At 42.4% G+C, this 14954-nt stretch overlaps 1 protein-coding gene across 23 annotated transcripts in view; it reads left to right on the forward strand.

Annotated features, from left to right (window-relative positions):
- adgrb2 (adhesion G protein-coupled receptor B2) overlaps positions 1-14954 on the forward strand; it is a 215074-nt gene that overhangs the window by 160667 nt on the left and 39453 nt on the right. For all 23 annotated transcript variants that reach the window (XR_004571081.1, XM_034236727.1, XM_034236722.1 and 20 more), the window contains 5 exons: positions 6899-7002; positions 7315-7417; positions 7859-8009; positions 10565-10634; positions 12366-12432. Coding sequence is in view for 22 of the 23 variants with exons in the window: in XM_034236727.1 (XP_034092618.1) it covers positions 6899-7002; positions 7315-7417; positions 7859-8009; positions 10565-10634; positions 12366-12432 (495 nt within the window). In the remaining variant the exon portion in view is untranslated. The remainder of the gene's footprint in view (positions 1-6898; positions 7003-7314; positions 7418-7858; positions 8010-10564; positions 10635-12365; positions 12433-14954) is intronic.

The following is a 14954-nucleotide window of genomic DNA, read 5'->3' on the forward strand; positions in this document are numbered from 1 at the left end:
CTGCACCTTAATGTTTATTTTATTATATTTTGTATTTATTTGAGTGAATATTCACAGTTTAATAATAATAAAAAATATATATATATATATGTTTTGTTTTGTGAAAAAAAATTCTGCTGTACCGACAACGTACCGAACCGAACCGTGACCAAAAAACCGAGGTACGTACCGAACCGAAATGTTTGTGAACCGTTACACCCCTAGTTCATGACCACTTATATATTTACTTTGAATTCATTGACAGTGCGGTATAATGAGACAATAACAGGCTACAGATGCGGACACACACACACATATATGTATATAAATATATACAATTTCAGAATCAAACAAGTATGAGAGCACTCTCATCATAATACCGTAACACAATCAGAGACTGGATATATCCCCCCCCCCCCTCTCTGGTCGCTGAAATGGGGAATTGAAATTACGGGCCAAAAGTTGTATTTACTAACTATTAAAAGTACACCAACCAACTGAGACCTGTCTGTCCACCGCACCTACACACTGTACAACACACACACCTACACACTGTACCACACACACGCACCTACACACACCTACACACTGTACAACACACACACCTACACACTGTACCACACACACCTACACGCACCTACACACTGTACAACACACACACCTACACACTGTACCACACACACGCACCTACACACACCTACACACTGTACAACACACACACCTACACACTGTACCACACACACGCACCTACACACACCTACACACTGTACAACACACACACCTACACACTGTACCACACACACCTACACGCACCTACACACTGTACAACACACACACCTACACACTGTACCACACACACGCACCTACACACACCTACACACTGTACAACACACACACCTACACACTGTACCACACACACCTACACGCACCTACACACTGTACAACACACACACACCTACACACTGTACCACACACACACACCTACACACTGTACCACACACACGCACCTACACACACCTACACACTGTACAACACACACACCTACACACTGTACCACACACACGCACCTACACGCACCTACACACTGTACAACACACACACCTACACACTGTACCACACACACGCACCTACACACACCTACACACTGTACAACACACACACCTACACACTGTACCACACACACGCACCTACACGCACCTACACACTGTACAACACACACACCTACACACTGTACCACACGCACCTACACGCACCTACACACTGTACAACACACACGCACCTACACGCACCTACACACTGTACCACACGCACCTACACGCACCTACACACTGTACAACACACACACACCTACACACTGTACCACACACACACCTACACACTGTACCACACACACGCACCTACACACACCTACACACTGTACAACACACACACCTACACACTGTACCACACACACCTACACGCACCTACACACTGTACAACACACACACACCTACACACTGTACCACACACACACATACACACTGTACCACACACACCTACACGCACCTACACACTGTACAACACACACACACCTACACACTGTACCACACACACCTACACGCACCTACACACTGTACAACACACACACACCTACACACTGTACAACACACACACCTACACACTGTACCACACACACGCACCTACACACACCTACACACTGTACAACACACACACCTACACACTGTACCACACACACGCACCTACACGCACCTACACACTGTACAACACACACACCTACACACCTCCCCACACACACGCACCTACACACACCTACATTACTGTACAACACACACACCTACACACTGTACCACACGCACCTACACGCACCTACACACTGTACAACACACACACACCTACACACTGTACAACACACACACCTACACACTGTACAACACACACACACCTACACACTGTACAACACACACACCTACACACTGTACAACACACACACACCTACACACTGTACCACACACACACCTACACACTGTACCACACGCACCTACACGCACCTACACACTGTACAACACACACACACCTACACACTGTACAACACACACACCTACACACTGTACAACACACACACACCTACACACTGTACAACACACGCACCTACACACTGTACAACACACACACACCTACACACTGTACCACACACACGCACCTACACACTGTACAACACACACACCCTACACACTGTACAACACACACACACCTACACACTGTACCACACACACACCTACACACTGTACCACACGCACCTACACGCACCTACACACTGTACAACGCACACACACCCCTACACACTGTACCCACACACACGCACCCTACACCACTGTACAAACACATCACACCTACAACGTACAACACACACACACCTACACACTGTACAACACACACGCACCTACACACTGTACAACACACACACCTACACACTGTACAACACACACACCACCTACACACTGTACCCACAACCACACCTACACACTGTACCACACGCACCTACACGCACCTACACACTGTACAACACACACACACCTACACACTGTACCACACACACGCACCTACACACTGTACAACACACACACACCTACACACTGTACAACACACACACACCTACACACTGTACAACACACACACCTACACACTGTACCACACACACGCACCTACATACTGTACAACACACACACCTACACACTGTACCACACACACCTACACGCACCTACACACTGTACAACACACACACACACCTACACACTGTACCACACACACGCACCTACACACTGTACCACACACACACCTACACACTGTACCACCTACACACTGTACAACACACACACACTTACACACTGTACCACACACACACCTACACACTGTACCACACACACACCTACACACTGTACCACCTACACACTGTACAACACACACACACCTACACACTGTACCACACACACACCTACACACTGTACAACACACACAAACTGTACCACACACCCCTACAGCTGCTAAAGCATAATCAGGCTACAGCCGTTGTGTATTTTATTACGTGAAGCACTAAATGGTCTTAGAAACATATCGACTCTTTGTTTGTAGTTATCTACTAAACTACAGCAAAGAGAGTAGGCCTGTTATACTGAGTGATATATTATACACACTGCTCTGCTTTCTGCACGGACCTCACAGCTGTTCTCTCTGGAAACATCTCGTCGCAATGAAAGCAGTTTCTAAAATAATATCCAGGGGATGCATGCAGAGCTGTCATTGGCTGAGATAAGGCCGGCCGTGCGTCACGCCTCCACCGTTCCCGGAAATGCATCCGCGGAGGAGCCGTGGAGGAACCATCAGTGTCTCCTCGGTTAGAGCTCCTCCAGAGAGCCTCCTCGACGCTCGGTCCTCGGTGTGCATTTAGAGAAATGAGATGTCCTTCAACATGGCGCGCTGAAATCCATTTCCGGGCCACTACCGGAGGACCGAGGAGTCGAGGAGGGGAAATTAGAGTATTGAGAAACCTCTACTGTAGCCTCAGGCCTGATGTGTTGAATCGTGTCTCGGTTTCCTTTATTACTTTTCATTCCTTCCTTTGTAGCGTCCTTCCACATTATGACATTAGATGCTTCATAATCATCACGCATACATAACCTAACCATGCCAATTAAGAAAAACCCTTTCAATCTAATTGACATAATGCAAAGCTGAGGGACAATTTAAGGAGGTACATATATTGAGTGGGTTACCAATCAGAGTGAAACTAAAAGAGAGAAAGGAAGAAAAGAAAAGGTGTGTAAGACAGTGTGTGCTTGTCCTTCCCTATGCCGCTTTCATGTCTGATCAGTCAAAAAACACCAATGCATACGTTTTCTTTGACCTTACTCTGTACACAATATCAAACACACTGACTCTGTGTTGTCTTCCACTCTCCTCATAAGCCTTTCCTTTTTTCCTGAAGCTGATGCTTGTCATATTCCCTTTTTTGACTGTCTTATGAGGTGGTTTTGATTATGTTCCATTTCCATTCTCCAACCATTCCCTTTGTGTGGTTATGCTTTACTGGTAATCCAGCCTATTGAACTTCCCTCTGGAGAAGTGTGCTTCCTTTGATGAGCCAGGGAAAACCACTAAAAGAGGAACTTCGACTCTCATTTTCTTTACCTCTATCTGTTTCTTCCTCCTCCTACTCTTCTCTTAGTTGTCCTAAACTCTTCCCACTCCATCTCTCTTCCTCTTAAAACTCTCTCCTCTTTCTTCTTTTTACTTTGAATTTTAAGTCCTTTTTAAAGTCCTCTCTCTTGCATTCCTCATCTGCCTTCAACTCATCTTGAATAGACACACACACACACACATTCTCACAGCTTAAACACTGACTTTCAGTTACTTGGCACATCTGCGTGGACATGGCTTTGTGAGTGAGTATGTGCTTTATTTATTATAAAAGACACCTTGTGCAGTGTGTGTGTGGGAGGGTAGTGATAAATCTTTGGGATGAAAGGGAAGGCAAGCCACCCTAGGAGGTAAATTGAGGTAAATTGTGTGATTGAGAACTTAATAGCAGGCCAAACATTAAACCCATTTGGGACACGGCAGGGAGTTTGCTCTCCATGCAGCTTCATTTGTCTGTTCCTCATCCTTTCAAAGAATCACCTCGGGAGAGAGGCAAAGCAGAGGTCCGCTGTACATCGTGACCTAAATCGCTTAATTATGCGCTATGGTCTAGTGCAGGGGTATTAAATTCAATGTAAAGAGTTTCAGTTACTACATTTGGCTCCTAGCAAAGGTCCACACCTCATCAAGTCTAAATTGTCTCCTACGGTACAATCTAACCCTTCATCTATCAAACGAAATCAACAACTGCCATTCGATATCATTGCTAGTGTACATCCTCTACCTGAGCAGCGGTACATTTCATGAATAGGTCCTCATGTCGGAATCACACAGAATATAAGCTATAATTATAATAACAAAGTCTGTATGTGACACTGGAAAGTAGTATAGGTGGGGGAGATACTGCTAACAAAAAGCAACTTTCCTATTAGTGTAATTATGTGTTATTATCCGGCTCCCTCTAACAGACTTAATTGTCTTTAATTAGCAGTCACAATTAAAAGAGGCTACCAAAGGGATTAACCTCTGGTAGTAAGAGGTCCTGTAAGTACGAGACGGGAAGTGTGCCAACTATTCTCTAATCTATGTAGCCAAAAAATCCACCATGGGTTATTCCAATCAGTTATCACTTTCTCAAACATCAATCCATTTATCTGTCTTCTCCATCTTGCTATTGGCTTTCAGACATGTTTTGCACACTAACCCCGATTAGACGGTAAACATCAGCTTTTGAACATTCAGGCTGTCACATAAAACTGGAGTCAGGAACTAGCTTCAAACATGTCTCTGGCAATCAAGGTTGTTTGGATTTGGCTGTATTGGTTTTAATCTCTAATGTTTACCAGCGTGGTTGAGCACAATAGTGTAATGTGATTTATTTCTTTAGTTGCTTAACGAAAAAGCAGATTCTGACCTCACCATCATAATCGTGCAGTTTTTAGTCTTGTGCTTCCATTTTGTTTGTGTCTTTTTCCCTTCTCCTTTTTCTTCTTGTCAGCTGTTGCACTGTTTGTGATGACTCACTGTGAACCAAGGGATTTGCAAATGAATGTATCCAATCAAATGGGATTTGGGGCAAATAGCTGAACCAACCCTTTACTTAAAGCGACTAATTGTGTCCTGTTTTAGAAGAGGAGAGTTTGTGCTTGGATTAGTGTTGTCACGATACCAACATTTTGGTTTCGATTCCGATTATTTTTCTTTTTTATGATAAATAAAATTGTAGTTTATCTGTTAAGTGTTTTCTTACAACGTGGTCTCTTCTTTATACTTGAGTTTATGTGATTTATTTGATAGTTAACTTTATATTGTATTAACATGTAATAGTACAGTAATATAAATAATCATTGACAAAATGTACATTGCAGATGTTAGCCACATTGGTGAGTTAGCTAAAAAGATAGCCATATTAGACCGTTATCATTGCCATTAATTGCCTCGTCAAACTACGAAAACGTTAGTTTGTCGCAAAATAAATTACACTGGTTTGACTTAGATGTGAGGGTATGGGCTTGAGCATGATGTAATTATGTTATCTATCACATTCGCTAACCTGTCTGTCTTTAAATTCTTTAAACAGCTCTGGATGCCGGTCGGCGGGTGCTTAGTCAAGGTTGATGTGTTGGCTCCCTTGGTTTGCAGGGATCTAAAACATGTCTCACAGACAGGCCTCGTGGTGTCCGTAGGCTTGCCCTCACTGTCAGAGATATAGCTCAAAAACTTCCAAATTTCGCTTCTGGCGTCTTTTTTGTCAACAAGCCGAGGCGCAGCGGCAGTTGCACTCCCACATGCAGCCATGCTTCTCGTTGTCTCACATGCTCTGGCAGCTAGCGCGTGCATGAGAGAGGGGAGGCACTAAGTGCGTGCTTGAGAGTGGAGGGACTGCAGGCACGACTGCAGTGCAGGGAGTGGAAGTAGAGCGCTGAACACACACAGCTCTTATTAAAACAGCGCTTTCTCACCGGAGTACTTTCCCCCGTCATTCTTAAAGTACCGATACTAAAGAAACGGAGGGATCGTAACATTTTTAACGGCAGGGTATCGCGGTACCTTTCAAGTATCGGTACACCGTGCAACACTAGCTTGGATACAACCCTTTTGTTTCTTTTCACTTTAAGATGTCTGATGATGGAAACTGATGCTCTAACGGCCAATACTGTGACTTAAAGTCGTGTTGGTCGTCTGGTTTATCAAAAGCAAACAGGGTACATGTGTGGGATAATGCTTTGCGGTACATTTTAACTATCTTTCTCTCCCCTCTTCCATTCCTTATCACGCTCTTCAGGACATGGGTCCTTCCAGCATGCCCTCTGTGCCCCTCATGGTGGGCTGCGGGGTCTCCTGCACCGCTCTGCTCATCCTGCTGCTAATCTACGCTGCCTTCTGGAGGTACGTGTGCTCACACAAACACATCCCATTGTGCAGACAGCGGGCGTTTTCACTCACTATTCCGGCTCCAACCAATACATCAAATTGCCATTTGTCAATGCCCACTTCTGTGCCAAATCTCCAACGAGGCCTAATAAAGAACAAATGCTTCAACTACAGCAGGGGGGTGGTGATTCGCTTTTAGTAGCATACATGACAGATGGCGAAATCAAGCAAATTACTCTGTCCAATGTCCAAAAAGATGCTGTTCAATCCGTCAGTCTGTCGTTAATACTTATCTCAAATGCCTCTCCCCTCTCTGTCACTCTGTAGGTACATACGCTCGGAGAGATCCATCATCTTGGTGAATTTTTGCCTCTCCATCTTGGCCTCCAACTTACTGATTCTGGTGGGACAATCTCAAACGCTCAGCAAGGTGAGGCACAGATAAACACAGAGAGACAGAACAAACATGTTCCCCAGTCAACACATATATGATGCCAGTAATGCTGCCCTATTCAACAACGTCTTTAAAAACAGTGTTGTCAAGGTTCATACAGTGGAGTTCTCAAAGTGGCAGGCTGGCTTGGCACAAAGCACTCTGAGTACTCCCTGACTAAGCAAGACTGCACTGTGTAGTGGTCAGTATCGATCACAATAAGGAACACAGCAGTGCCAGGGCTGACTCCTTTTCTTCTAAACAATACATGCTTTATTAGAGCCCCTTTCCGCCATAGTCCTCTTTGTTTTGTGGAGGTTTTGTTTCCCTCTGCGGAGTATTTCTAATAGATGATTCATTATGACACCTCTCACACGACCTGTGTCAATGGTTTTATGTATGTCTTTTCTCCCTTGACTGTATTTGTCTCCCCTTCAGGGCCTTTGTACTGTGACTGCCGCCTTCCTGCATTTCTTCTTCTTGGCGTCCTTCTGCTGGGTGCTGACGGAGGCATGGCAGTCCTATCTGGCCGTCATTGGCAAAATGAGGTCACGACTCATTCGCAAGCGTTTCCTGTGCCTCGGCTGGGGTGAGCCTTTATTTGATGTCATTTTTAATAAATGAAGTCATTAAGTTAGTAACCTCTTTTTCAAAGGTTACTTTTTATTGTGAGAATTAACTCGGCGTGATTGAGAATGTTGAGTGATTCATTAAGTTTGTCTTCTTGCAACAACCTTCATTGGGATCTGCAGCTTGCCAGTTCATTGTGCGTTAACGACTCGAAACTCATTGGTCACTGCGTTTCAAAAGAGACGCTATCACTATCGTAGCCTCATTCACTACACTTAGAAAGCTTAAGTAGTCTCGTTGCTGTAACGGGAAATATGATCTGTGGTTGTGTCCCAGAGGATTTCAGCATAGCGAATGAAGAGATGAATTAGATGCTGATTGAACCACTGTTGTGTGACAAGAGTGTGTGATTGAGTAGCAAGACAGGCTTTTTTTAAATAAAATAAGCAATTGGAAGTAGAAGTGACTGCATTCTGCTTAATAACCTTAATTTCCTCTCTTTTCACTTGTATCCCGTTTTCTTTGCTGTACATTACTATTTGCTGTTTCAAGGACACTACATTGTTTCACTCCAATATAATCTTACTTAAAGGTCACCTATTATGCAAAGTCCACTTGTTCATGTCTCTTCTACATCAACATGTTTCAGTTTCAGGAACAAAGATTCTCTCTCTTTTTGATCCATTTCTATAAAAACCTGTCTGAAAAAGAGCTGATCAGATTTTGCCCACTTTGTGATGTCATAACGATTTTTGTCTTGTGTAACCATTAGCCAATCACCAACCAAGGTAACCCCCCCCCCCCCCTTATCACCTGAATCTCCTCCTAGAGCACCATTGTGTTCTTTGTAACCAAATCTCTCTCAGAGGGGCGTGGGGAGGGGCTCCTTATTTTTCATCTAAAGTAACAGACAGAGAATCAGCACTTTTGAAACAGGGCTGAAACAGAGGGGATTATGGGTAATGCTGTAATGATCTGTTTGGTGTTTCGAGCCAAACACTTCAGAGACATGTTTTGTGTATATCTGAGGATGTAAAACAGTATACTAGGTGACTTTTATTGAAGCCAAGGCTGTGAATTGTTACATGTGCACACAATCACAAAGGGTCACAGTAGGCATTGAGAGTCAAGATAATCTCACTCCTCTCAGCTGTATATCACCCTTATTCTATTCACCCTCCAATTCCCTCTATTGTGCTGTCTTCACAATGCACCGTGGAGGATAATCGAAACATTTGACGCCATCTGCACAACACTGGCAAGATGCTTTGAGATAGCAACCACAGCCTCTAACACCATCTCCACACACATTCACATTCACGCTCACACACACACACACACACACACACAATCACATCGTCCATTCGTTTCACTCGATATTGATCCCACCAGTCTAATCTGCCAAGTCACTGATGCCCTTACCTGATAGAAAGGGAGGAATGTATAGATTGTTGTATAGTCGCAGATAGAGAGATACTAAATGTGTGTGTGTGTGTGTGTGTGTGTGTGTGTGTGTGTGTGTGTGTGTGTGCGTGGGTATCATGCAGTGGCGGCTACATAATTATCCGCTTTACTTACAAATGCACATAAAATGCATGAAACAGTGGAGCAGAGAGAAGGGGATAACACAGCGTCGCCTCCTCACATCCATTTAAATATTTTGTCTACAATTTATGTGATTGAAATGAGTTGTCATGGAAACAGGAGACTTTAAGGTGTTACCTGATCCCTTTTAGATTACCCTTAGTGTATGTATGTGTGTAATGTAAAGGTGTGTGTTAGCGTAATATACAACGCTATATGCTAGGTTGATGTTGTCGTTGTCCGTTTGAAACTTAGCGCATGCTGCCTAGTGGACCAGCCTGGCTCCCCACCATCTTATTTGTTCATTTTAATGTGACTTTTTCTAATTGCTTTTCATTTGCAGCCATAATCACAGCTTTGTTAATTACATGAATATTTCAGAGCCAAGCTCATTACGGAGCCCAGCATATTTCCTTCTTTTTCTGGCACGCGCTCTGTGACACTTAAACTCACTCTCTTTGCCTCTCATTTGCACACACAGACACACACACACACACACACATTCAGACACACCCACAGCTGCTTGATTTAGCTAATTAATGCATGACTTATTGACCACTCCAAGCTATACCTCACATTTGTTATGGACTGTTCTCCAGTCTCACATGCTTTACTCCCCCACAGGCATTCTGGGTGTGTGGGTCGCCTATAGCAGTGTTATGGTAAAGAAGAATGTCCTGATTGGCTTAAGGATAGCTTCCCTCCCTGCACTGATCTGGGATCTGAGCCCAGTTTTCACGCCTGTAGCTACCCTGTGTGCCAGCGAGCACATGCAGCGCACTTGGGCTCACCTACAGAGCACTATGTCAGTTTAAATCACACATGCACACGTTACACGCTATTGCATGGCTGCTTAGCATTTGAATGGGAAGAACCATATGGAGTGGTTCACACCGAAGTATCCTATTTGGCCGACATGCTTCATCGTGCCCATTAAGACTTCCTTTTATCATTTGTCTCACCTTTTGATCTTCCTCTCTGTGTCGGCAGGTCTCCCAGCTCTAGTTGTAGCAGTGTCAGTGGGTTTCACCAGAGCGAGAGGTTACGGCACAGCAAGCTAGTGAGTACCACTTCCTATAGCGACCCCCTGGTTTCCTATGGATTGCTGGATTTGGACATTATAACTCAGCATAGCACAACTTTTACCAACATTTACTGCCATTCATTCAAAGCATTCAAAGTTATCCCTTTGCTGTTTGAAGCACTGTATCCTCTTATTTTCCCCTGAAGGTCTCTAGCTTCATAGATTTGTATTATTTATTTTTTTTAAAAGAAAAAAATAGCTATCTGGCAGAGGTGGTTGTTGATGCTCACTATTATTAACTTGGCAAGAAACAACAATCAGTTGTTCTCCCACCATTCATCCATCCATCCAATTTCAATAACCACTTTCTTCCTATCTTGAGGCACACAGGGACTGAAGTTTGGTGAAATGAAGATCACAGAACTAAAGCCCCTTTAAACCAGTTGGAAATCTCACTTATTCATGACTAAATAAGGAACAGTCCAAATTAGAGTAAGCTTTTCCTTATTTTGTCTTTAGATATTTTTATAATATTCTGAATCCATCAAAAACATATATTTGTTGTGTTTGTTTTCTTATAGTTTTGCACAGTTAAAAAATACACACATATTACAGATAGTGAATGAGGAACCGTGCAGGAAGATGTAGAACACCTGCTGGGCTCATTTGGAGCCTTCACCTAATTAATGTAAAAAATATAACAATTGTATAGAGAACACAAGATCAATGTAAAAACAATAGATTACATGTAATAATGATGGCACACTTTAAGAACAACATAAACAAAAAAACTTCAATACATTCAATAATTACACATGTAAAGATAATTTAAAAAAATAGATTTCCTTTAACACATTTGATCCACAGCCATGTTGCATTATAATAATAATAATAATAAATAATATTTTTATAGCGCCTTTCAGGAAACCCAAGGTCGCTTTACAAGTCGGGTAGGGGGGGGGGGGAGTAGGGGAAAAAAGGCAGACAGGTTAAGGGGGTGGGGGGGGGGGGAAGTAGCGGAAAAATAAACCTATTAAACTAACTATACAGTGACGAAAGCCTTGGTAAAAAGGTGCGTTTTGAGGGCTTATGTATTATGTATTATGTAACGCTTGTTATGGTAGATCTGTGTACATTAAAGGAGAACATTTAAAATAACCTATCGACAGTTACTGTTGGATTTACGGTTAATCAACAAATGCCCTCAATATTCTCTCTTAACCAGTCAACCAATTAAATCAAAACACATCATGATTAAAATATGTTTACAACTTTGTTCCCTTTTACTTTACTTATCATCTCATTAATAAAAGGACTTTATATCAGCTTTGGGGCTGTGGGTTCTTTCATCTGCTTTTTTTATTGAGCAGCAATTAACACAACACAGGGGTTTCCAGTGTGCTCTGATGACACAACTGGAGGACACATTTAAACTCATTAACTCTCCGCTTTTACACTAAATAAAATTCCACAAGAGGGTTTTTGTTCGGGGATATGTTTTAGATACAGTAATGTACATTATAAAGTCGCTCAGCAGTGAGGGCAATATTTTTAGAAAGAGGCACTTAACCAAGCCACATGACTGCTTTACATCTCATTCAGAAAAAACTCTAGATGTTTAATTGGTTATGTACTAGTTTATGGTGAAGTGTTTGGCACTCACAACAAGTGCAATGTGAGACCGACGTGTGGGGAAGTGATATATTTGAAACAGTACTGTACTTCTGTGATGCTTAAAACACATATTTGTTTTATCTTCATCTCTAGTTGCTGGTTGTCCTTGGAGGGCGGTCTGCTTTATGCCTTCGTTGGGCCGGCTGCTGTCATTGTATTGGTAAGTCTATCCCCTATTCCCTTATTCTTCTACTCACATTGCATAGTTCTGCAAATATTTTCCTTAAGTTAGCCTCTTATCTAAGAGTTGTCCTTCTTCCTTCACTCCTCCATGCATATGTGAGCTTGCGTAACTGTGCGGTAGCCATGCCAAAATGATAAGAGGAGCACTTTGATCCTTGAGTTTTAAAATGTCAGCTCAGAAACACACAAATAATTTCAGCGGGCAAGAGCTTTCCGGCAACTCCTTGACTGAATTATTGCCCAACAGCTAAATCTTCCTCTGTTATGTGTAATCATGAGTCACTGCACCCAAAGGTAAAGTCTGTTTAAAAACCTCCTTTTAGACATGCATTTGTGACCAACAATGTGCTCTACAATCATAATGGTGTGTCTTCTTGTTTGCTTTCGCCAAGTGGTGTTAAACAGACATTTTAATGTGCATGAATATACTGCTCTGTATTGTTCTGCAGCAACATCGATTGCATTGATTGAATCTTAGTGAGAGTTTTAATCATCTGTTGTTGTGTGTTTCTGTGCGTGGCTGTTTCTGGGATTACTTAATTTCTCCTAAATGAGTCCCTGGGCAGATATTTCCACCACTAAGCTTAATAAGTCTGGATGGGGTACTAAACTTCGGTTTGGTAATTGCTGCGGCTGCTGCTGTGTTTCTGCTCACGCATTCAGATTTGATTTCCTCGTTGCTTGCACAATCTCTCTGTTTTGTAAATGTCAGTAAGAAAGTGTTTCTCAGACAGCGATATGTGTTTTTGAAATTAATTCCTGACAAGAGAGTGGCGCTTTGACAGTCTCCTACATGAGTGAATACTGGATTTAACAGCGCTGAATATTAATAATTATATTCCAAAGACTGCTATTATTTGTTTATTACATAGTCAGAAAAAAGCAAACCACCACTTTCACATTCAATCTCACACTTGTTTGAGAAAATACACACGACAGAGGCGCTTTGTATTACGAAATCTATTCAAAAGGTGTTTAATTTGATAGGAATGGTAGGGTCCCTACAAAATTCTAATGAACCACAATAATAATGATCAAAAAAGTTCAATATAACCACAGATGTCTGTCAATGTTTAGTCAATGTATTTGATAAACACACAGTTTTACAGATCCTGAAATATTGTAACCGTATTATCTTAAATAATGACTTATTTCTCTTGACACATTTCAAAATATAAATACAAATGTAGGAAGTGTTAAGATGGTTATGAACATAAGCAGAAATAATTCTGACACACATGAGCTATTACAATCTATCCTTTTATAAATGCATTTTAATAAATGGATGTATCGGGAAAATATATGCACATTTATAGAGGTTACTCTCCCAAGCAAAAGACACAAGGAGAGAAGTCTATATTATGCCTACATGTTTAATGGCATAACAGGGATAACATTGAAAGAGAAACTAGTTATACAGGAGAACAAGCACTTGAAAGCAAAACAAAATTAATCAGAGCCTTACTGCATTTTATTCCAATATATTTAGAATTGTCACTTTCCGCATTATTTTTCATTTTATTTATATCGTTCCCATAAATAAGACGTATGTGTAAATGTTCACCGTAAATCGGTGCATACAATCTCATCTGAATGCAGGAAATGAAGAGCTTGATACTTAAGTATTCCCAGGGGAGGAGCGCTTGAAATGTGTCGCCCCCTTCGTCAAAATCTAACCTATGCCCTTGAAACACTGTACATTCATTTATAATAGAAAAAGAAATACATGGAGATGTATCCTCCTAGGTTGTGTGTCAGTGTCTGGCGTTCCTTGGAATGATTCCAACCTTCAGCAATGTCGACTCCACACCCCAGCTGTTATGTAATGGTCCCCGGCCCCCCGGTGTTGTTGCTGGGGCCCCTCTCTAACAAACATCTGTAATGAGAGAGGGACGACGGGCAGAGAAACACAGACCTTCCCACAGGACTCTTCTCTAATTAATGAACCTGGCCCTGGGCAAATAGCAGAGCAGGATGATGCTGACTCACAGAGCCAGGGCCAAGACATGACTGGCATGACAAAAGTGCTCTCACAATCTGGCACATCGTAGCTAGTTGTCAGCGGCAACACACACACACAAGAGGGAAGGAGATCAGACAGAGGGAGAGAGTTTTTAGCAAATGGCTGCCAGATGTACCGTGGATATAGAAAAGGAATTGTCTTCAAGTAAAAATCCGGCTCCGGTAAAAACTAGAATTTCAGAAGAAACACCTTAACTGCTCAGCTTTTTTCTTGACTTCCAGCAACCGTGCATTGAATCTTTCAAATGTATCTGCCCTGACAGAAGCTGCTCTTAGTAACAGATGAAGGCAGGGATCTATGCAGACGTTTAGTTTAGGACCTCGATAGTAACCAAAATGCATTGCATACACAATGTAGGTATGTACCAGAGCGTGAATGTCATTACTCGCTAATGCACTGCTGACACACCAAAGAGCAGCAGCAGATGAATAGAAAAACAGAGACGACACACAGAGAGGCATAAAGGGCTGGAGGAA

Source organism: Gymnodraco acuticeps, unplaced genomic scaffold (genome assembly GCF_902827175.1).
Source record: "Gymnodraco acuticeps unplaced genomic scaffold, fGymAcu1.1, whole genome shotgun sequence".
Classification (NCBI taxonomy): domain Eukaryota; kingdom Metazoa; phylum Chordata; class Actinopteri; order Perciformes; family Bathydraconidae; genus Gymnodraco; species Gymnodraco acuticeps.